At 51.1% G+C, this 24,048-nt stretch overlaps 1 protein-coding gene across 2 annotated transcripts; it reads left to right on the forward strand.

Annotated features, from left to right (window-relative positions):
• Positions 1-1,942: 1,942 nt before the first annotated feature.
• On the forward strand, positions 1,943-23,806 carry VPS9D1 (VPS9 domain containing 1). 2 transcript variants are annotated; one of them, XM_061562112.1, is made up of 17 exons: positions 1,943-2,259; positions 3,562-3,673; positions 9,937-10,033; positions 10,923-11,027; positions 12,045-12,267; positions 12,671-12,782; positions 13,057-13,119; positions 13,377-13,429; positions 14,144-14,231; positions 14,728-14,813; positions 16,858-17,270; positions 17,839-18,036; positions 19,180-19,309; positions 19,744-20,006; positions 20,592-20,670; positions 21,669-21,773; positions 22,578-23,806. In XM_061562112.1, exons 2-17 carry the CDS (start codon positions 3,587-3,589, stop codon positions 22,675-22,677), a joined length of 2,202 nt encoding a protein of 733 aa, XP_061418096.1. In that variant the 5' UTR covers positions 1,943-2,259; positions 3,562-3,586; the 3' UTR covers positions 22,678-23,806. The 2 variants fall into 2 exon arrangements, with proteins under 2 accessions (XP_061418096.1, XP_061418097.1); XM_061562113.1 differs by lacking the exon at positions 1,943-2,259 and having other exon boundaries at positions 2,719-3,673; positions 12,081-12,267.
• Positions 23,807-24,048: the final 242 nt, after the last annotated feature.

Below are 24,048 nucleotides of genomic sequence, written 5' to 3' on the forward strand. Positions count from 1 at the left end.
TCGCTATCTCCCAAACCAGGGCCGTGTTGGCCAGTAGGCCACAGTGGACGCTGTCTAGGGCCTACGCAAACTAAAAGGGCCTAGGAAAAAAAATGTGACCATGTTTTTGGGGTTTTTTGTATGATAATGAAAAATGGAACCAAGATATATTTAGGAATAAATATATATAGCAAGGATTGGCACTGTGTTTATACAAAGAGGCAGAGTCATGTCAAGCAGTTTTTTTCATAAGGTGAGAGAAATTAAGACCGAAGATGACCTTTTCGATTTTTTTCATTGCAAGATTTTCAAATAACATCTTCAAATGGTGTTTTTCGCACAATCTCATTCTCATTAGAGAATAGCGCAAGAGAAGGGACAAGGCGAAATCATTGAAGGCATCACTGAAGGCCCTACAAAAACCTTCTGAATCCGGCCCTGCCTCAGACCAAGAGACTGCTCTTGCCAAGGGCACCGTTTCTCTGCGGCTGCTGTCATCATTGGGTCAGCCCCGCAATAGAAAGGCAGGAACTCTCAGCGAGGTCCCCCGAGATATTAGGATCGCCTTCTAAGTATGCACAGCAAGGCCGTAGCCATGGAGTCAACATCGGGGTGGGGGGGGGGGGGAAATCTTCCAGGGTGTCTGGGGGTGCCAACCCAGAAAAAAAATCTAAGTTTAAAAATAATTTACTGCCTAAAATATTAAAAAATTCACTAACACATGAGATGGACTTTTTATTTATTTTTTACAATATGTCTAATAGTGTATTGTATTACATTGCTCTGTTTTTGACGGTTTTTTTTACCATTTCTTGTTTCATTGTATGTAATGGCAGATATTATGGATTAATAAAGTACAACCATAACCACAATCGTATAAACAGAAATCTATTTTATAGCAATATATTGGGGGGGACATTTTGAGCATATTTGAATATTGGGGGGGATGTGTCCCCCCCAATATTGATGTACAATATTATCTTCTTGGTTCTTTCGGTAAAGTCACGTAGAAGGAAAATAAAAAAATTAAAAATAACACATAATAAAATAATTATATTAGAATTTTTGTTTTTATTATTTATTATTTTCCTTCTACGTGACTTTACCGAAAGAACCAACAAGATGAATCCCTGCAGTCACGAAAGCTTTAAATCGAAAGTACAATATTAGTAATAAAAACACCAATAAACAAAAAATCATTGGGCACGTGGAAGGAGTAGGAGGCTACGTTGCTCAATTGGCGACGAGGAGGCGACGGGGGGAAGTGATGATAATGAAAGAGAAGCAGCAGCAGGAGGAGGAGGAAGAGGAGGAGACGATTTGAGGAAGAGAGGATGTGAAGCGGGAGAGAGGCTCGTGTAGACGACTTGCGCACAGATCCGGTGTGGGAGGGTGTGGGAGGGTGAAGGTGAAGAGGTGGGGGTCTGATGAGCAAAGAGGTTGAGACGTGAGGAAGAGGAGTGGAGAGAGTAGGAGGAGGAGTGGATAGGAGGAGGAGACAGAGTAGTAGTAGGAGGAGTGATGGAGAGGAGGAGGCAGAGGAGGAGGAGTGATGAAGAGGAAGAGGAGTGAGGAGGAAGAGTGGAGAGAGTAGGAGGAGGAGTGATGGAGAGGAGGAGTGGAGAGAGGAGACATGATGATGAGTAGAGAGTAGGAGGAGTGAGGAAAAGGAGGAGACGTGATGAAGAGGAGGAAGAGGAGTGATGAAGAGGAGGAGTGGACAGGAGGAGACGTGATGATGAGGAGTGGAGAGAGTAGGAGGAGTGATGAAGAGGAGGAGGAGACAGTAGGAGTGGAGACAGAGTAGGAGGAGGAGTGAGGAGGAGGCAGAGGAAGAAGAGTGGATAGTAGCAGGAGTGATGAAGAGGAGGAGGGAGAGGAGGAGACAGAGTAGGAGTGGACAGGAGTAGGAGGAGTGATGGAGAGGAGGAGGGAGAGGAGGAGACAGAGTAGGAGGAGGAGTGGACAGGAGTAGGAGGAGTGATGGAGAGGAGGAGGGAGAGGAGGAGGAGTCTCTCTGCTTCTCACCACTGCCCCTGCCAGGGCGACCCCCTCGTTACCGCTGCAGCTTCGCATCGGAGTCTCTGCCTCTCTCTCTCTCTCTACCCCGGGGTCCCTGGCTCCCCCCTCTCCCCCTCGTCACCCCCGGGGTCCCAGGCTCTCCCCGAGCCCCCCTCTACCCCAGGACCCCGACCCCGACTACCCCCCACACCTCGACGCCGTCTCCTCGTCCGCCCCGTCGCCTTCCCGACGGACGGAGCGGCCTCGGGGCCTGGGGTGGTGTGTGGGGGTCTGTGGGGGTGTGTGTGGGTGTGTGGGTGGTGTGTGTGTGTGGGTGGTGTGTGGGGGTCTGTGGGGGTGTGTGTGGGTGGTGTGTGTGTGGGGGGGGGGTCTGTGTGTGTGTGTGTGGGAGGTGTGTGTGTGGGTGGTGTGTGTGGGGGTCTGTGTGGGTGGTGTGTGTGTGTGTTGTGTGTAGTGTGTGTGGGAGGTGTGTGTGGGGGTGGTGTGTGTGTGGTGGTGTGTGTGGGGTGTGTGTGGGTGGTGTGTGTGTGGGGGGGGGGGGTCTGTGTGTGTGTGTGTGGGAGGTGTGTGTGGGTGGTGTGTGTGGGGGTCTGTGTGTGTTGTGTGTCTGTGTGTTGTGTGTAGTGTGTGGGGGTGGTGTTTGTGGGGGTGGTTTGTGTGGGGTGTGTGTGGGTGGTGTGTGTGGGTGGTGTGTGTGTGGGTGGTGTGTGTGGGGTGGTGTGTGTGTGGTGGTGTGTGGGGGTGGTGTGTGTGGGTGGTGTGTGGTGTGTGTAGTGTGTGTGGTGTATAGTGTGTAACTGGTGTTGGTGTGTGTGTAGTGTCTGTGTGTGTGTAGGTGGTGTGTGTGTGTAGGTGGTGTCTGTGTAGGGTGTGTGTCTGTGTGTGTGTGTGGTCTGTGTGTGTTTGTGGTGTAGGTGGTGTTGGTGTGTGTCTGTGTGTGTGTGTGTGGGAGGTGTGTGTGTGTCTGCGTGTGTGTAGTGTGTGTGTGTAGTGTGGTGTCTGTGTGTGTGTCTCTGTCTGTGTGTGTGTAGTGTCTGTGTGTGTGTTGTGTAGTGTGTGTGGTCTGTGTGTGTCTGTGTGTGTGTTGTCTGTGTGTAGGTGGTGTCTGTGTGTCTGTGTGTGTCTGTGTGTGTCTGTGTAGTGTGTTGTGTGTGTCTGTGTGTGTGTGTGTGGTGTGTCTGTGTCTGTGTGTAGGTGGTGTCTGTCTGTGTGTGTGTCTGTGTGTTTCTGTGTGTAGTGTGTGTCTGTGTGTCTGTCTGTGTGTGTGTAGTGTGTGTGTGTCTGTGTGTGAGTAGTGTGTCTGTGTGTGTGTCTGTGTGTGTCTGTGTGTGTGTCTGTGTCTGTGTGTGTGTAGTGTGTGTCTGTGTGTCTGTCTGTGTGTGTGTAGTGTGTGTGTGTCTGTGTGTGAGTAGTGTGTCTGTGTGTGTGTCTGTGTGTGTCTGTGTGTGTGTTGTCTGTGTGTGTGTAGTGTGTGTCTGTGTGTGTCTGTCTGTGTGTGTGTAGTGTGTGTGTGTCTGTGTGTGAGTAGTGTGTCTGTGTGTGTGTCTGTGTGGTGTGTAGTGTGTGAGCCGGTCCCCTGCCCGCGATGTCTGAGCGGGAGGGGTGCCCCCTGCAGGGCGCCATGAGGATGGTGAAGGCGGCCGTGCAGCTCGACGCCGAGGGGAGGGCCCTGGTGAGAGGGGAGGGCCCTGGTGAGAGGGGACGCCACGGGGCTCTCCAGGGGATGGGGGTCGGGGGGGTCGATTCGTATTGATCACGGTGGGATAGGGGGTTGACAAGACCCTTGGGGTGTTTATGCCATTTATTGTGAAAATTCCGTCAGTTCCTATGATTGCTTGTTCATTGCTTTCATGGCTTTATTTTGGTGATTTCGAAAAGTGTATTGGTTTAGCCATGTTTGTTTGTTGTAGTACAGAGTTAGACTGATGGACTTTAATCTAAGTTGTCTTGTGGATGTTGTTGTTGTTGTTTGACTTGCATCCCACTGGGATTTTTGCACACAGCGTTGGTGTACACGGTTTTTTTCTGCAATATTTTGCTGTCTTTTCTTGGATTTTCTTGGTTGCACTTAAGTCACATATTCACTTTAAGATGTTTTTTGTTCATGTTTTTGTTTTTTGTTTGTTGCGGTTGCACCCGATGCAAGAGCCGAATGGCTCACAGGGCTACACCTAATACATGAACTTGAAGGGGATGGTGGGAGCATCACTACCCGCTCCATACGAAACACCTGTGGAAAAGAGCTTTATTGCTCATCGGATTTCTCCTGCACTCTTAAATAGAATGTTCCGATTGTAAGGGATGGAGATAACGGAGTGCTGGAACAAGTCGGGACGCGTGGTTATCTTGGTTTATTTTAACACCGGCATTAAAACTAAATTGCGTCGTTTATTCTTTAAGTTAATGTTTAATCTGTTATCGTTGTTCATATCGAAACATTGTTCAGCCTTCCTTTTCAGATGACATTTAAAAATGGAAAGACAATTTGACTAAAGACGAACGAATTCAATTCGCGGTTATGATTGCCAAAGAAGGAAGCTGTGATATTTAAAAACAAACTCCTACATTAATTTCAGAAGATAATTCAAGCATGCGTTAATGTAAATGGAATTCAGTCCGAACATGTTGTTATAATGCATGAAATAACCCCGATGTGATTTGTTCAAATAATATAATCGCCTTACGTGTCCTGACTTTTGGGCCATCTTGTATAGTACTGGATGTGGATGGATGAGTAGGCACTGTGTGCCTAGCGCCTACTCACTCACCTACTCACCCAGCCACCCACTCACCTAGCCACCCACTCACCCAGCCACCCATTCACCCACTCACCCAGCCACCTACTCACCCAGCCACCCACTCACCCAGCCACCCACTCACCTAGCCACCCACTCACCCAGCCACCCATTCACCCACTCACCCAGCCACCTACTCACCCAGCCACCCACTCACCTAGCCACCCACTCACCCAGCTACCCACTCACCCATTCACCCACTCCCCCAGCCACCTACTCACCCAGCCACCCACTCACCCACCCACTCATTCACCCACTCACCCAGCCACCCACTCACCCAGCCACCCATTCACCCACTCACCCAGCCACCTACTCACCCAGCCACCCACTCACCCAGCCACCCACCCACTCATTCACCCACTCACCCAGCCACCCACTCACTCATTCACCCAACCACCCATTCACCCAACCACCCATTCACCCAACCACCCATTCACCCAGCCACCCACTCATTCACCCAACCACCCATTCACCCAACCACCCATTCACCCAGCCACCCACTCATTCACCCAACCACCCATTCACCCACTCATCCACCTACTCACCCAGCCACCCACTCACCCAGCCACCCACTCACCTAGCCACCCACTCACCCAGCCACCCATTCACCCACTCACCCAGCCACCTACTCACCCAGCCACCCACTCACCTAGCCACCCACTCACCCAGCTACCCACTCACCCATTCACCCACTCCCCCAGCCACCTACTCACCCAGCCCCCACCACTCACCCACCCACTCATTCACCCACTCACCCAGCCACCCACTCACCCAGCCACCCATTCCCACCACTCACCCACCACCTACTCACCCAGCCACCCACTCACCCAGCCACCCACCCACTCATTCACCCACTCACCCAGCCACCCACTCACTCATTCACCCAACCACCCATTCACCCAACCACCCATTCACCCAACCACCCATTCACCCAGCCACCCACTCATTCACCCAACCACCCATTCACCCAACCACCCATTCACCCAGCCACCCACTCATTCACCCAACCACCCATTCACCCACTCATCCACCCACTCACCCAGCCACCCACTCATTCACCCAACCACCCACTCACCCACAGGGCCGTATTATCCAAAAGGCCACAGTCGTCAGTGTGCCTAGGGCCTACAAAAACAAATGTAACCATGTTATTTTGTTTGTATGATAAATAATGTAACCAAAATATCTTCTTGAATGAATATATTTACATAGCAAGGATAGGCACAGTTTATATACAAAGATGCAGTGTCATGTCAGTCGTTTTTTTTGTAATAAGGTGAGAGAAATTAACCACCGGAGTTGAAATTTTCGAGAATTTTTTTCCATTGCAAAATGAGCAAATGACACCTTCAAATTCGCACAGTCAAGCAAATGACAGCGGTGGTAGTAGTGACACGGGGTAGCAGCAGCAGCGTCAGCTGTAGAGACTTATCACTGAAGGCCCACGAAACACAAGTGCCCAGGGTCTACAAAGAACCTTCATCCGGTCTTGCTAGAGGGGGGAATCGCTTTGGACCTGCCAACCCGGGGTGTATGTTCAATCAATTAATTGTTCGTGCTCCCAGCCGCTGTGTGACACTACAGGGCGGCCCTGTCCACGTGAGTGACAGGACATGTCCCGCGCCCTGCTGTTAGAGTGGAGCCAGCCCCCCAATGCATCTTAAAGAGTCCTCCTTCCTATTCGATCCCCAGCAAGGGAAATACATTTTCCCCACGTATATTATACCGTAGGTCATGTGTGGTATTAAACAACTAATGTTGAGATATATATGATGTGTATGTAGGGGATGGGGGGTGCGGGGGGTATATAGGAAAAGGTGTTTATCTTTGGGGTATTGATGTGTCAAACGTAGAACAACAGTATGGAGAGGTGTGTGTCAGAGTATACAATCGTTGTGCGCATTGTACATGGCGGTCCAGATGTCTTGTGACCCCCACTTCATTTGATCAAACTTATTTTTTTTAAAAACAGGAATGCATATGCAAAGGAACAAAATTGTTAGGGGTCAATTAATTGGGGGGGAGGGGGGGTCACAAGACATCTGCATGACCCTGCGTTATATGAAAACCCAAAAATGTAATCATATAGTACTGTAGTATAAAATCATCGAATTTTGTACGATTGTTTTGTTAACGATTTTCGATTGTCATTACAGATATTTTTAGGTGCGCTAATGTTAACATAAAAACACACCCAACGTTGTGTAGTACAATGTTATGTTGGGCATTTATCTCGTATAGGAAATCACCGTGCATTCAACTCTCTAATTTATTACAGATTTGTCATTCTGCATAGACTTAGTCTACTGTCCCCATGTTTTAGATGTGAGGGCAGATATGTACGTTAGGTACAGGACTACCCCTAACATGAAATCATTATGCTTAACCTTAAAATCTTGTTCCTGACCCCTAACCATTGACCCCTATTCCTAATTATTAATTACATCTTGATCCTGAGCCCACAAAACCCAACGCCTAACCCCTAAAGACTGACTTATAATCCAACACCCTAACCCCTTATCCCAAAACCCTACCATTAAACCACAACCCCATATCTCTAACCACTAACTCCTAACTCTAAAACGCTAACCAGTACAACCCTAACCCCTTACCCATAAAGCTGCAAAACGAAACCCTAACCTCTAGCTCCCAATATTAACCTCGAAATCTTAAGTTTTAAACAACACGCAAAAACGTGTAACCCTAAACCCTAACGCCTTAACCCTACACACACAAAAACGATTTCAATGACATCCCTTAACTACTGTATTTCATGAACTGACACTCAAGAAATTCCTGTGGTCGAAAAATGTGGGCTATCAGTTAACACAAATCTGTGGGGGCATTCGTAGTGCCAGAGGCTCAGATTTTTCGTAGTCTCTTCTCTGTAAGGGCCCAGAAGAATCCGAGGGAGGATGGTTTGTAGAGTTGTCTTGACTACTCCATTGACTCTGATGTACAGAATTCACACTTAGGCCTTCAACCCTTCTTATAATTCACCAAAAGCTAGTTGATGTATCTTTGTCCTCATGCAACCGTTGTGTATTATATGGAGATTAATTGTGGTAGGTGCATTAGTTGTGACGTGTGTAGTCCATAAGAGGTTTTCTGGGTAAGATCGCATGAATATAAATGTATCGTTAAACCCGCAAACACCCGACACAGCCAATTAGTAAGGTTTGTCACGGAAACAAAACTTGCCAATTCATGACTAGTACAGCACACCGGTGTGTTGGAGAGTAAACCCACAACAACGTTTACAATTTGAGTACAGTGACGTTTTGCCTGTAATTACAACAACCAGCATCATCAGGCGACAGCCAGAGTTGTGCAGTGCTTGTAATTGTAAACATTTGTAGTGCTTGTAATTGTAAACATGTGTAGTGCTTGTAATGGATGTCAAGCGAAATGTGTTGACGTGAAGGGGTGCTTGGATGAAGGGATTTCCACGACCGCTGGGCGGTGAGCGAACTCGGTTCGCGAGATGGTACCCCAAAGTGCCTCTGAGCTCGTGGAACATTGGGAGACATATCAGACAATTCTGGGCCATTCCTGGGTCACTGAGCCCCAGAGGTCGCAACCGGGTACCCGATACCCGTACCCTACCCGATACCCGGCTACCCGTACCCGGCCGGGTACGGGCACGGGCACCCGTTTGCGACCCTGGTGCGGCCGGGTACGGGTAAGGGTAGGCCATGAGTCACTGGTGAGTAACCGTTTGTCACTCATTTCGGGTAGGGTACGGGTAGGGAACGGGTACCCATTTGCGACCCTGGTGAGGCCGGGTACGGGTAAGGAATCAAAACCCGTTTGCGACCTCTGCTGAGCCCATCTGCCGGTGGCCGTAGAAGGTCGAGTGAGGTTATGTTCAGAGTGTGGGCTTGCCTAGCGGTCCGTCTAGATGCGACCTCTGCTGAGCCCATCTGCCGGTGGCCGTGGAAGGTCGCGTGAGGTTATGTTCAGAGTGTGGGCTTGCCGAGCGGTCCGTCTAGATGCGAGCTCTGCACATATATACATGGGGATTGCACTCTTCTTTAAACTATTTCACCAAAAAGATCTGTACCAAGAGGGACATAACCTATTTTCAAGCTTGTTACAGTATTTGTTGACACAATTCAAGGAATGCTGATGGTCACAGTCTGTGAACACTGTGCCAGCATTTGAGGCTTATGCGTGTTTACGTTTTGGAGGGCAGGGTTGGGAAACCCACGATCCCATGACCACAACCTCATTTCATACTGCCCCCAGCCACATGAGGCCTGCATCTCAGCTGCACTGATTGGGTACTAGAGGGGAATCATTTATACTGGTAGGAACCTCCTGGTTACACCAGCCCACAGGGGATTATTGTGTCCGTCCGTCTGTCGTACAGGGAGGGGCTGGGTGGGGAGGGAGGGGCTGGCTGGGGAGGGGAGGGTGGGGAGGGGCTGGGTGGGGAGGGTGGGGCTGGGTGGGGGGTGGGAGGGGTGGGGCTGGGTGGGGAGGGGCTGGTCCCCCGTGGTGCCCTTATAAAACTCAACGTTTAACCTACTCACGCCGGCTTGTGCCCGCCCTCACAGTCGGGCATATTTGCGGAATACACCACGCCGCCGTTGACCCTGACCATTGACCGAGCAACCCAACGTTCCTACCAGCTCCCTCCGCAGGAATGTGTTCAACCTGGCAACACCGTGTTTATGTTTTTAGCACACTCAGTCAATTCCAACACTGCAAAGACCTCATGCGGTGGCAGACGCTCCCGTACAATTTGCGTTATTATTGGATGACGCCGAGGTGTGAGTTAACGTGGGACTTCTAACGCTATTTGAAATTCCTGTTCGGCCCTCGTTAATGAAAAGGTTCCCCACCCCATGTTGTATGGTGTTTGTAGACCGCACTATGAACACATAAAAAAATTGTTAAAAACTCTAACAGATAGGTGAAATTCCTCCCCGTAGAGGGTATTCATTCTAGATTTGAAGCTTTTATTATAATTTTTTTTTGACCTACGTGACTTTACCGAAAAAACCTAAGAGTATGAATTCTTGCAGTCACGAAAGCTTCAAATCTAGAAGTGTCTCGAGTTGTGTGTGAGTTGGCGATGTTGAAGCCCCCACAAGGTTTGTATCCGGAGCTGACGAGCACGTGTGGGTGTCTGCAGGACGCGTACCGCGCCTACCTCTCCAGCATCGCCCACGTTAGCCAGGCGCTGCTCGCCGTCGCTCAAGAGAGACCGGCAGCCAATGGGGCCACTGCTGGTAAGACGTGGGGGCGAATACAGCCACAATGATGGCATTGCACGGTGGCCAGGAGATTGCAGTATAGCAAGTTGGCTTCTGTGCAGACCTTTGAGTGATATCTGATCGAATGTGTGGGTTTTTTTCTAGGTCCTCCAATATCATCCTGTCTTTTGGCAAGACTGACCCTTGCCATAGGAACCGAGACAAATTTGCATAGCACAGTGATAGTGCAGTTTTCGTTTACACAGAGGCATTTTACGTAAGGATATTATTTGCTATAGTACCCCACACCAGGTCAAAGCTGGGTTTACCGAGTCAAGGCTCGTTAGGTCAGAACAGCAAGAGTACTTTGGAGATGGAGCAATACAATCAACTCGTGTGCAGGTGGCTCTATGGATTGTTATATCACGGGATCATGAGAGATGCGACTTGCAGCATACGTATATCCTTGTTTGTTTACATATTAGTAGAATAGTCACACGTTCTATTTAATGTTTCTGTAACTTAATTAATGATATTAATATGATCAGTATAAACATAATCTGCCCGAGTCTACTCATGCTACAAGTAATTAATTGTTTGACTGGTATATATGAGCAATATTTTTTTACTTCTGATATGACACAGTTGTTTTTATTCTGATTCTATTTGCTTCATTGGCTGATTTATTGACTTGTTTTGCAGAGTAATATTTGTGACCCAAGTCACTCGCACATGAGACTTATCCTGGTCTCTTGAGTTTTCACCCGGTTCAACAAAATAAACTTAACAGCTTGGAGATGCCTTCATCCGGCAGATTAATTATCATGGATGATGATTATGATGATGACGATGACGACGGGTGGCGTATCGCTGCCACCGCTGTGTCCTGTGCAGAGTGCAGAGTGGTGTTCTCTCTACCCCACAGGCCTCTCTGCCCTGGAGGACAAGCTGCTGAGGCTGGTGGAGCACAGCGTGGAGCGTGCGCGGGCGACAGGCACAAGTCTGCCGGCGCAGCGGGACCACTGTGCCGGTAAGGCAGCGGTGGACACTTCGCCAAGCGCCGCGGGCAACCTTTTGGTGGATCTCAATGGGCCCTGCGATCCACTGGACGGCAATGACCAACAATTACCCACATCATATACTATAGACATATACTGTAGACATATACTGTAGACATATACTGTAGACATACACTGTAGACATACACTGTAGACATTGCCTATAGACATACAAAAATTACTTGGGCCATGTATTGATCTATGTGTATTAATTCTTAGTTGGGGTTTTTTTACTTGCCATCGGTCGTAATGAAGGTTCTTGCAAAGGTTCACCGCAACACCCCTGCACCCCGCTTCCCCCAACCGGAGTCGGTTGACCATTTCGTCGCGGTTAAGGATCGTGATTTGATTCGGAATTCGGTGATTTTCCCGTTGTGCATTACGTCAACCGATCACGTTATCTCTCGCCTCCGTGGAAGATGTAAGCGAGCACCGAGTACTCATCATTGAATACAGGAGGTCCCTGCTTCTCTGTGCTCACTCTCAATCTATCATCATACTTAGGCATCTAATAATCGAACGATTTATGGATTAAAATAAAAAAAAAACATTGCTAGCACACACGATACATGCACCTAATTGTGCATATTAATGAACAGTTTCAATTGTATATGTCGTATTTCAGGGTTCCGCTAGCGTCTGCTCACGGACCACGTGACATGATATGGCATTATTACATTCCTAATCAAGCCCCGATTAAAATGCTTCAAATGACGCGCAGTGTGTGTGTGCGCGCGTGCACGTGCGCCGGCGGTGCCTGGTAGTAACCTCGGGCGGTGCTGGACAGATGGGTGCAGAGACGTGCACGTGGCTGGCGGTGGCTGGCGGTGCCTGGTAGTAACCTCGGGTGGTGCTGGACAGATGGGTGCAGAGACGTGCACGTGGCTGGCGGTGCCTGGTAGTAACCTCCGGCGGTGCTGGACAGATGGGTGCAGAGACGTGCACGTGGCTGGCGGTGCCTGGTAGTAACCTCGGGCGCTGCTGGACAGATGGGTGCAGAGACGTGCATGTGGCTGGCGGTGCAGGAGAACGCGGCGCAGACGTGGACGGTGGCTGCCCTCCCGGCGTGAAGACGGCGGCACAGCCAGGCCCGGAGTCCACAGTTGAGGGCGACCGGCCGCTGCCCAAGCCTCGGACGAACATCCTCCGTGCCTTCCCCTCCCCGACACTCTTCCAGAAACAGCAGCAGGAAGCATCGGTCTCCTTCAAGAGGTGATTTCTTTTTCTGTCACTGCTGTTGAGCACAGTATCCGTAGTCGTAGCTCATCTTTATTTTAACTTAGGCAGGGTAATGATTTTTTTTGGAAGAGCAATGGCAGAGTGGTTCTTGCACCTCCGCTATGGATCGGTGACCTGAGCCGACGGCGAGTGGTGTCGCGGCAACTTCTCTCGTTCGTGCCGTCTTGCTTGTATTTGTCGTCACCGTTTCTTCTGTCCTGTTCGTTCCGGTTATCTTACACGTTTGCCTGCGGTACGCATAAATGTTACACGATTCGGGGGCCACGCTATTCGATTGTTATGCAGCTGCCTGGCAATAATTGCGCTTGTTTTGGTGATGACAAGATGGCTGTTGTCAGGGACTCAACCCTCAACGTTGAATTGTTTGCGGTGGCAGGAAGTTGGGCCCGGTAGAGGAGGCACGTGTGCAGAACATGAAGCTGATGGCGGCATACCGCGCACGCATGTCTCGACTCAACCCACGGCACGCGTCCGCCAAGACTGCGCTCGTGAGTTATACACGCGCCTCGTCAAGGCTCGCTTCCTCTGCCCATGGCTGACCATTTCCGTCCACTGGTTCCCAATCTAATCCCGAATCAATTTCAAGATCGCACCATCTTCAGCATTCTCCATCGACTCACCCCCCCCCCCCCCCCCCCGCTTACCTCTCTCATCTCATCTCAACCTACTCCCCACCGTGCACTCACTGCCCCCGCGATGCAATTGGCGGGAAATGAATGAAAATATGTACGAGCTCAGGGTTGTTGCGTGTGACCCATACAGAACCTGAGCTTGGAGCGGCGAATGATGGAGAATCTTCTCATTGCCAAGGCGCAGGAGACTGCCGTATCCGACCCCCTGGCTCTTAATCTCCGTGGCCCACGGTCGCGCCTCTGCTCTCGAACACCACTCGGCGTTGGGGTTGGGCGGCGGCAGTTTGGCAACGCAGTGGTTAACACTTGTGTCTCGTAGCAAGGAGGGTCCGAGGTTCGATTCCCAACTCGGTCGCCTTTCTCCATGGAATCTGTCTGCCCTCCCTCCTGTTCTGCGCAAACACTGTGGCCGGTACCTACAGTCGTGCCTTGACTAGAACCATCTCTCAGCTGCAGCGGAAGATGGTGGAGCGAAGACAGAGGCTGAGGGAGGAGGCTGACAGGTGAGCTCACCGGCAATGGGCCCCTGGGAATTCGCTGCCTCCTTGTGTGGTAAATCTGTTGGGTCTCCCCAAAGCTCCCCTAAACAAATTGTCAACGTCTGCCCCCCCCCAAAAAAAACTTTTAACAATCTCCATAAAACCTTCCGGAAGGCAGTTTAAATCTGTAAATGATGAGGAAATTCATCACATCAGCGTTAGCACAAGCCCGGAAACAAACGGTTTCGACAGTACACTACAACGTGCACTGTATGCACAAATGCTCTCAGCCTCGTGCATAATGCAAAAGCCACCAGTTCCTGAAGAACTGCATTTTGGTCATCTTGTCTGAAGTCAGCATCAAGAAAATTGAGACAATGTGACCAACCGACGGGCAGCAGTTAGACAAAGCGGCAACTGTAGCCCGGCTCCGTAATTATTAGGACTCATCAGTACAGCCAGCAGAAGCTCACGGCTGTCTAGAGTAGGCCCAGGACTGGATTCAACATCACCGCTGATGTTAGCTGTGGCCAGGAATTGAACTCTGGTCACCAAGCTCGTAGTGCGGTGCGCTTACCACTGCGCCACCGCTCCGCCCTCAATACAGTCCTGAAACGTGGACACACACGCACACATCCACACCGATCTCTTCACATTCTCGGGCGACGTTCACACAAACGCCAAACGAACGCGCAAAGCAAACGTGTCGCTGATGTCTCCTTCCCCCGTGGGTGGCAGGCGCCTCTCCCAGAATGCCGCACTGTCGGCCACGGAGCCGGAGCGACGCAGCGTGTTGGCCCGCGTGCTGGAGTACGAGCAGGACAACGTGAGTCTCTCTCCGCTCCACCGCTCGCACGGCTCCTCCACTCTCCTGGTGGAGCCAAAGTGAACGAGGGCTCTTGGAGTTGTTCACACGGGGAGCCGGCCACCGTTTTGGTGGCCTTAACCGTGTTTCGTTCACGCGTTTGTACATCCTGTGATTTCTGGTGTCGTGTGTGTGTGTTGGCGTGTACCGCTGCTTTCAAGTAATCTCGTGTTTGTGTATTATATTTTGTTGATGCCTGTGTTGCTTACTTCAGTGTGTGTGCGTATATGATGTTTTGTGTTTGTGTATTATATTGTTGATGCCTGTGTTGCTCACTTCAGTGTGCGCGTATGTGTTGTTTTGTGTTTCAGTGTGCGCGTGTCTGCGCCCTGTACGTGTGTTTGTATGTGTGCTTATACTCTGTACTTATGCGTGTATGTGTCTGCATGCATGTGCCCGTGTTTATGCTCTTTGTGCGCGTGTGTCTGTGTCTTTGTGGGCGCGTGCGGGATGCCAGGAGTGGCCGAGGCAGTGGAAGGCTCGGCTCCGGGAGCGCCCCGACGACTCCGCGCTGGTCTCGGCTCTCATCTCCACGCTGCTCAGGTGCCGCTCGGTCCCCTTGCTGTGCCTCTCTTACAACTCCAGAGCGACGTGGCTCGCGGCGTCCCCCTGCTCAACCGAGCACGAGGGAGTGGGGGACGGCAGTGCACTCATCACCACTCGCAACCCAGAGTCAGCGTTGGAAATTTCACATTCCGATAGCAAAAGCCAGTCCGTCCATCCCGTGTTTTTTTTATTTTGGTGGGGCGGGGAGGGGGGAGGGGGAGGACAATTCCCTTAAAATTTAAATATAATACAAAATATAGTTTCCTCTCTCGAAGATGAAGACTTAAATGGCGTGCAAAGCAGTGTTAGCTGCGTCTCTATGCTACGTATTAGACGCGACTCACCCAGTAGAGTCTGCCTGTAAGGCCGACGAGGAACTGACACTTGCTCCTGTTGCCAACAAACTTTCCCCCGTGTGGTCGGATCGTCAAAGCTCTTAACCGGCACCTATATTGGGCTCGGCAGACCATGCCAATTGATGGGAATGTTGCAGTTTCCCTGAGGTGGTGGTGAAGGCGATGAATAGCGGGCAGTGTTGGGCTATAATGACCGTGTTGTTGAGGACGATATGGGTCGTTATTTCGGCGTTTGAACCGTCTCTCCGCAGTATATACACGGCGTTGAAAATAAAGCGCCGCAATAAACCCTCTTATTGACTTTGAGACGAGTGAATTTTGTACCCTTAAGGGGCTTTTTTAGACTTATTGGCTCTTTGTTTTACAGCAGAGCTTGTCTTAAGAGCTGTGTGTGTGCGCACGCATTCATGCGTGTGCATTTGGAATTTCAGTCCCAAATCTCATCGGTTGAATTCATGTCATCACTCTCTTAGTCTGGTCGACTGAAGCAGTCAAGCATTGTGTCCACTCTTGGTGATTCAATGTAGACTTTGGGTGCACGATATCCCCTCCCGTTCCCATATCATAAGCTCAGCATATCGGTGAACTCTGTACAGTATACCCCCTCCACTTAAGGACGGTAATTGATTTCATGAGACCGGTTAAGTGATTTTGTCGTTATGTGAGTATAGGAGATGCACGTTATTGGCTTAATTCGTTTCATCAAAAGTTACCTTTTCACCCAAAGAACGTACTTTACATTATTTATAAACAATGGACATTACGTAAAAATAACAATAAGGAGGTCCCATGATAATACTAATAACATTATAAACACATAAGAATAGGGTTTTCCCCTTTTTTCTGGCAACAAAATTGAAACCTTTTTACAAGGAATCATGTGTGCATTAACCACAATATTTGTGGTCAGAATGCAAACAAAAAACACTGATAATATATCCATTGTCCTTGAAACTGATTGGTCCACACCAGAGACAGCTTTCTTTTGAGCCTCGTCTCAAACGGTGTTAGACCAGAGGACGCCAAAAGGCGTACAGCTCAAAGACAATGCCACTATCAGAGTAATGAGAGCTCGGGGTGAGCATCTACATCATGGGCCCTTCTTTGCCAGTACCAAAATATAAGAATAGATTTTTCCCCTTTTTTCTGGCAACAAAACTGAAACCTATTTACGAGGATTCATGTCTGCATTAACCACAATACTTGTGGTCAGAATGCAAACAAACATTATAAACGCATAATCTTAAAAGGAACATGATTAATCGATGCATTAATATTTACTGTTCCGACAGCAGCCCGTCGTTAACGGGGGAAAGGTTGGTAAGCGAACACGTTGGGCTCGTCGTTAAGTGATTAGTCATTAACAGCGGTGGTCATTAAGAGGGGTTCTATTGTAAATCCTTTCATTAACACATTTGGCACACTACCGTATTTGGGCTTCCTCAGTTCACTCGCGGTCTCTAACGACGTTACTAATTTATCGCAGTCTGCGTCTTCATTCGGACTCGATCATTTTGTCCCGTCAATTTCGTCTCGTCAGTCGGGCTCTAGTCTGGGGTGGGTTACCGTCGTCATCATCAGCGTTCCACCATTTTACCCGGTCCACTCGCAGCCCTCATCGACTTAAAATCGTCACAAATTTCACGACGATAATTGACACTTGCTTGGCGTTTCATCGCCCGCAGCTGCGGGGAGCACCCCCTGACTCAGCTGCTGCAGGAGCAGCAGCTGAGAGTCTACAAGAAGCTGCACCCCCTTGTGAGCAAAGCCACCCAGGGGCAACTCGGGGACGACGGCGACGGTGGCAGTGACAGTGGTGGCAGCGGCACCCCGGAGCCAGCACCAGCACCAGCAACAGCAGCACCAGCAGCAGCACCACCAGCAACAGCAGCAGCAGAAGCAGCAGCAGCACCAGCAGCACCTGCGCCCAGTGTTCGCTCTCCCCTCGGCCCAGACGTGGCTTCGCACGGCGCGGATTGTGGGATAACGGAGAGAACCAAGCGGGCCGTCGTGGTGCAGAAGTTGGCACCAGAGTCTGGGGAAGAGAGACCGAGCGTCAAGGCAGACTGGGGAGCGTCCCCAGACACCCGCGTGGAAGGTGCGTATGTACGTGCGTGCGTGCGTACGTACGTGCGTGGGTGCGTGAGTACGTACGTGCATATGTGCGTGCGCGTCACTAGCTCGCAGCGGATAATCGCGAGGAGAGGCGTTGTCTGCCCAGAGTGCCCATGCTGAACCCCACCAGCTTTTACAATCAAAGTCTCTCTGCTCAATTTAGCATTGCGCGGCCTCTTTTCCGTTCGTGGCTTGAACATTCCACGTTTCTACGGCTCTTTGCGACTGTGATTGCAGAAATAGACAAGGGTCAGATACATCACCCCCTTTCGCCCAACCCACACTGATCAGTTTGGTGAAGTATGGCAAAACACGATGTGGGGGGTGCCTTCATCCGGCAGTGGATTGACGTGGGGGCGATGTGATTAGAAATGTGGTTTGGTATTTTTGTAAAAACAAAAAAACGTGTTTCTCTCGTCTTTCCAGCCACCAGTCCACTTGTATTCTTAACGTTTAGAAATCCCCCCCTCGGGCAGTGGAACGTGCTTTAGATGAGGCTCTCAAGGGCTGGTGTGTACATTGAGTGGCCGGCGCGTCCCGTCTGCCGCCAGACGCCCGAGGAGTGCCCAGAGACGGCTCCTTCGAGGAGCTGGGCGTGGAGCTGACCGGGCGTGAGGGTGAGCTGCTTCGGGGCAGCGATGACGACGAGGACGAGGAGGGGAGGGGGAATGCCGCCCTGCGCTTCATGGAGGAGCAAGCACTGCGAGAGCACCTGAAGATCATCGTCAACGATGTGCACACCTGCATGGGTGACTATAGCCCGCGTCATCATCGTCACCATCCGTTACGTAGCTCAGCGTGCATTTGATAGCCTTCGTAATCATCGTTTACACCTGCACGGATGAGAATCCTTCATAAACATCGTCATCATCATTTATCACGTACCACCTGCGTGGGTGAATGGTTATAATCATCTACATCTGCGTGGAGTAGAATTCATGGTCGTCCTAACACGCGCAAGAGGGCCTTTGTCTAGATGGTAATTAAGCACCTGCATGAGTGTCTGCTCTTTGTGTACTGCCTTTTGTCTATGTGCTGCGTGTGCTGCAGATTCTCTGCTGGAGCTGTGTACTGTGTGTACTGCGTGTGTACTGCGTGCACTGTGTGCTGTGTGTGCTGTGTCTGCTGTGTGTACTGCAGACTCTCTGCTGGAGCTGTGTACTGTGTGTACTGCGTGTGTACTGCGTGCACTGTGCGCTGTGTGTGCTCCAGACTCTCTGCTGGAGCTGTGTACTGCGTGTGTACTGTGTGTGCTGCAGACTCTCTGCTGGAGCTGTGTACTGTGTGTGTACTGCAGACTCTCTGTTGGAGCTGTGTGTGTGCTGCGTGTACTGCGTGTGTACTGTGTGTGTACTGTGTGCTGCAAACTCTCTGCTGGAGCTGTGTTCTGTGTGTGTACTGCGTGTGTACTGTGTGTACTGCGTGTACTGCGTGTGTGCTGTGTGTGTGCTGCGTGTGTGCAGTGTGTACTGTGTGTGTACTGCGTGTGTACTGTGCTGTGTGTACTGTGTGCTGCAGACTCTGCTGGAGCTGTGTACTGTGTGTGTGCTGCGTGTGTACTGTGTGTGCTGCAGACTCTCTGCTGGAGCTGTCTGTGCGCTGCGTGTACTGTGCTGTGTGTACTGTGTGTGCTGCAGACTCTCTGCTGGAGCTGTGTGTGTACTGTATGTGTACTGTGTGTGCTGCAGACTCTCTGCTGGAGCTGTGTGTGTACTGTGTGTGTACTGTGTGTGCTGCAGACTCTCTGCTGGAGCTGTGTGTGTACTGTGTGTGTACTGTGTGTGCTGCAGACTCTCTGCTGGAGCTGTGTGTGTACTGTGTGTGTACTGTGTGTGCTGCAGACTCTCTGCTGGAGCTGTGTGTGTACTGTGTGTGTACTGTGTGTGCTGCAGACTCTCTGCTGGAGCTGTGCGTCCTGGCGTTCGAGCAGCTGGAGTCTCCTGCGGGGCGAGATCAGTGCCTGGCGAGTCTGGAGGAGGCCTTCTTCAAGCCCCTGTGGCCTCCCCTCCTCGCCCTGTTCAGGTCTCTGTCCGCTTCCTGCCCAAGTCCAGGCTCAAGACCCCAACGCGTTGTTCTGGCTACGACCGACTGACCTGCCGCTCCTCCGGAATAGCAATGTGTGGAGCCGTATGCGTGATGGGCATCGTCTCACGGTTTCTGTACACCGGTGGTTCTCCTTACCCCGGGGTGCACGCTTCCCGCAGCTGCGGGCAATGAAACGCCAAGCAAGTGTCAATTATCGTCGTGAAATTTGCGACGATTTTAAGTCGATGAGGGCTGCGAGTGGACCAGTAATGGTGGAACGTTGATGATGACGACGGTAACCCACCCCAGACTAGAGCCCGACTGATGAGACGTGACTGCCGCTTTGTCGTGTCGAGCCGCACTAAAATAAAAGCACGAGCCGCTGGCGGGGTTGGGTGACCCCCCTCCACATTTCTCCCCCCTCCGCTCAGGATGGTTCACGGCGCGGAGGAGCGGGCGCTGGCGACGTGGATGGCGGCGTACGCCCTCGCGACGCCCGGCGACCTCGGGGTGCCCCCCGAGCTGCGGCTCGTGCCGGGCTGCAGCCGCCCGGCCGGCCCCCCCGGCGACGCTGCAGCCGACGTCTCCTCCTCGGAGGGCGACGGGCGAGTTGATTTCCCGTACGGCGCCGCGGTGGAGGAGCTGAGGAACCTCGCCCAGCACTGCTGCCCGCAGCGCAAACTCGACTGCATCGGTAAGACGTGTGCGTGCGCGCGTGTTTGGCAAAGCAGTGGCTTTCACACTTGCTTGGTGCGGCGGCCCCCCTAATGAAGATTACTTGGCCCCCCACACCCTCCTTCTCAACGCCTGCGTACCCCCCACCCCCCCCCCCCCCAGGTTACTACGGTACGCAGGTCGCATGCCCACGTCTCTATTAAATGGAGTTCGGCATGTTTCGTGTCGTGTATCGGTGTGTTTTGTCGCCGCGATGTGGGACGAACGTACCCCCAGATGTTCTCCTGCACAGTGTGCATGCTGCATCCTGCACCCCCCCCCCCCTTCCTCCTCCAAAAGGCTTTTGTGGGGGCACAATCCTTGGGCTGAGTACCGCTGCCTATCAAGGCTCTTTTGGGAGATCTTTGTGGACGGTCTTTAGAATCTAGATTGAAAACCCATTTCTTGAAAACTCCTTTTTGTGTTTGGTTTGTTGTCCTTCCCCCCCGCACATCCAAGTAGCTCGGCTGGCCACGTACGGGCGGTAAACAAGTTGAACGCACATGCGTGTTTGTGGCGTGTTTGTGGCGTGTTTGTGGCGTGTCTGTGGCATGTTGTGCTGCAGTGCGGACCACGAGACAAGTGTGCGAGTGCGTGGAGAGCTTCTACGAGCACCAAGAAGCTGCCTTGAGTCCACCCGCCATGTAAGAGGAGCGTAGCGCTCACCCACCACACACACACGGTGCCATTATCATCTCCAGTACCGCCCTGTGGGTGTGTATTTACCAGAGGTGGGACAAAGTCATTGTTATGCAAGTCCAAGTCGAGTCTGAAGTCATCAAATTCATGACTCGAGTCTGACTCGAGTCCAAGTCACATGACTCGAGTCCACACCTCAGAGGTGGGACAAAGTCATTGTTATGCAAGTCCAAGTCGAGTCTGAAGTCATCAAATTCATGACTCGAGTCTGACTCGAGTCCAAGTCACATGACTCGAGTCCACACCTCAGAGGTGGGACAAAGTCATTGTTATGCAAGTCCAAGTCGAGTCTGAAGTCATCAAATTCATGACTCGAGTCTGACTCGAGTCCAAGTCACATGACTCGAGTCCACACCTCAGAGGTGGGACAAAGTCATTGTTATGCAAGTCCAAGTCGAGTCTGAAGTCATCAAATTCATGACTCGAGTCTGACTCGAGTCCAAGTCACATGACTCGAGTCCACACCTCTGGTATTTACTGCGGTGTATGTAAAGTATGGAGGTAGGTTTTTTTTTTTTCTTTAGTGATTTTATATATATATGCAACGTGTGTGATATGATTTGTTTGAAATTCAAGACCGTCGCACGACGATAAACATTGTTGGTAATTTTATATTTAAAGCCAGAGCATTAGAATGTGTATTGTTACCATTTATAGGCACATATGTATGATGTTAAACTTCTTTTGCATCTTCTTGGTTCTTTCGGTAAAGTCACGTAGAAGGGAAAAAATAAAATAAAACATAATAAAATACAATTCTCACGACGTTTCGGCCACAACCCAAGCAGCCGTCCTCAGGTGAAGAACAGGTCTGTCGGAAAGACAGCGTCTTTTGCATCCTACGTAGCCAACCGTGATAATTGGAGGTGCGGCGGAAGGACAACTCTGGTGTGGTGTGTTCCCGTGCGTGCGTGTGTGCGTGTGTGTGTGTGTGCACGCGTAGTGGGGCGGACGATCTGCTGCCCATCCTCGCGTTCGTGGTGCTGCGGAGTCAGCTGCCCCAGCTCATCTCCGAGTGCGCCGCTCTCGAAGAGTTCATCCACGAAGGGTAAACGTCTCACTGCGATACGGCAAGGGCGGGGAGAGCCTACTGCGGCTCACAGGCCAGAAACCGTCCCACGACTTCATTTCACACTGCCCGGGTGCACGTACCAGGCCGTCCAGGCACTTTGAAGCGGGCCCGCCCAACGATATGTTATTACCGCAGAAATCACGCCTCCACTAATCGGCTACAATTGTGGAATATTTTTAAAATGGAAAAAAAAAACTTTGCTTCCAATTGTAGTGCATCAAGTTACGTCTTGCCACTACAAGGCTTTCTAATATGTGTGGCGCATGCCTGGTTTGTGCATGTTTATGTGCACGTATATGTAGCGGTTAACGCGCTGTGCTACGAATGTGGCGGCCAGTTCGATTCCCGCTCACGGCCGACACCGGTGACGATTATCTGAACCGGTCCTGGTGCGGTTGTGTAAACATCGCCACTGGGGAGACAAAGACGGCCGGGCGTGGTGCTGGCCACCCACCCCCTCGTGTACTGTTCCGGCCTTCATAGGTGCTCGCTAACAGCACTTGGCCCAACAGTCTTTTCAGGCTACACGGAGGATTTTTGTCTTTGTATTTTTGGCATAGTGGGGCGCACAGGTGGGGCATCTGCCAACCAACTTGGTCGGTCAAACCATAACATCTGGGTCTGTTGTCCCGTGACCTCCCGCCAGCAGAGCCTACCACACCGCACGCGAAGGCCTCCAAAGTCCACCTAGGCGTGGTGACGCCACCGCCACTTAGGAGGCGAATGGCGGTTGTTGTATGTGCATGACCGGTGCGTGCACGTGGCTGTGACCCTGGACAGATACCTGATGGGGGAGGAGGGCTACTGCCTCACATCCGTGCAGACGGCGCTCAACTCGGTGACATCGCTTCCCATACCTTGCGGACAGCCGCCAACGTAGCGCTACCTCCTCACGGCCGCGGATCCACGCCTCCGCACCGTCCCTCCTCGGGGCCGTCACCAAACGCCGAGCAGAAGCGCGACAGGGGAGACCCACGTGCAATCTGGGGTGACGAGTGGTCGGCATGGGCTCTGGTGCAAGGAATTAAATGGGACCCCCCCGTCCTCCTCCCTGTGTTCTGTCTTCGCGCGTCTCCAGCGGTTGATGCCGAGACGTCTTGGTGTTACGCGGGTTCGTGTGACACCCGCGGCGATCGCAGCCATGCGGCTGCAGGGTTTTAACGCTGCTGCCCCTACCGAGTTGCAACAATCGGCCACCACATGAGAACGTCTTCCTCAAACCGCCGCCGCTCACCACCCGCTCCTAAACCCCCCCTCCTTTCTCTGCGTAGCTCCGGCAGCACGATAAATGACATCACTGAAAAACAGAATTTCTCAGTTTCGACTCCTCTCCGTCAGTGGAATCAGTGGGGAAAAACATCACAGCTGCAAGAAGGCCGATTGTGTCACGTGATCTCATGTACAGTACAGCTACATCCCTTTCATAAATCCACTTCTGGGCTCTGGCCCTCCTGTCGTACGGGGATCGTGGTGAGCAGACCAACGGGGAGCATAGAAGTACAGTACAGCAATGTGTTCTGCTGCACTTCCCTCTGTCGCCCATAATGTAGTCCTGCCGCCTATAACACCTTCTATACATATACTTGGCAGTCGTATCCATGGTCAACCCTGATAAGTTTTGGAGATCTGCCGTATTCCGGGCGATTTGATCATAGGCAGGTCAAACCAAATATACCGTACAAAATAATGAAACAACTTCTAATGCAGTGGTACTTGCCACCAAAAAGCAAAACACTCACCACAAATCTTCGAGGTACGTAATTGAAAAAAAAACTGCACCAATGCTGTAATTACAATTTCTGTAAAAGAAGGAATATATGTAGTTTTGTGCAATTGTGGTATTGTTGATGTTGCGGGTTAAGAAAGCCATATTGCCGCTTGCTTTTATGGCAAGTGCAGCGATGGGGTTCATCGCGTGCAGAAGTTGGCCTGAAGCCCACAAACAAATGTGCGTCATGAGGAGACTTCTCATCCAGACAGATTATTATATAATAAAAGCCTAACGGTTATGCAGTTCTGTAGTGTGCATTTTTAAAAAATCACATTTGCAAAGCCCTCAAAGCTACAACATGCCAAGCGGGTCAGGCACGATAGTTAACGGTCAATAGGTGTCCTGAATTCGGGGATCAGCAAATTGAACGGAGCCATGGATGACCGATGCTCACGATGACGAAGATTAGTTTGATGGGATGGACAATTGATGATGACGATGACAATGGGTGGCGCCCCCCCATGGAGACTGAACTTTGCC

Source organism: Lethenteron reissneri, chromosome 28 (assembly GCF_015708825.2).
Source record: "Lethenteron reissneri isolate LAM-NWPU_2019-01 chromosome 28, ASM1570882v1, whole genome shotgun sequence".
In the NCBI taxonomy this organism is placed as follows: domain Eukaryota; kingdom Metazoa; phylum Chordata; class Hyperoartia; order Petromyzontiformes; family Petromyzontidae; genus Lethenteron; species Lethenteron reissneri.

What these genes read in the sequence shown, in the direction of transcription:
- VPS9D1 (XM_061562112.1), top strand. Translation starts at nt 3,587, where the DNA reads ATGTCTGAGCGGGAGGGGTGCCCCCTGCAGGGCGCCATGAGGATGGTG. An exon ending in GCATCGGTCTCCTTCAAGAG is followed by an intron (nt 12,268 to 12,670) that starts GTGATTTCTTTT and finishes TTGCGGTGGCAG; the next exon opens with GAAGTTGGGCCCGGTAGAGG. An exon ending in CCAAGGCGCAGGAGACTGCC is followed by an intron (nt 13,120 to 13,376) that starts GTATCCGACCCC and finishes ACCATCTCTCAG; the next exon opens with CTGCAGCGGAAGATGGTGGA.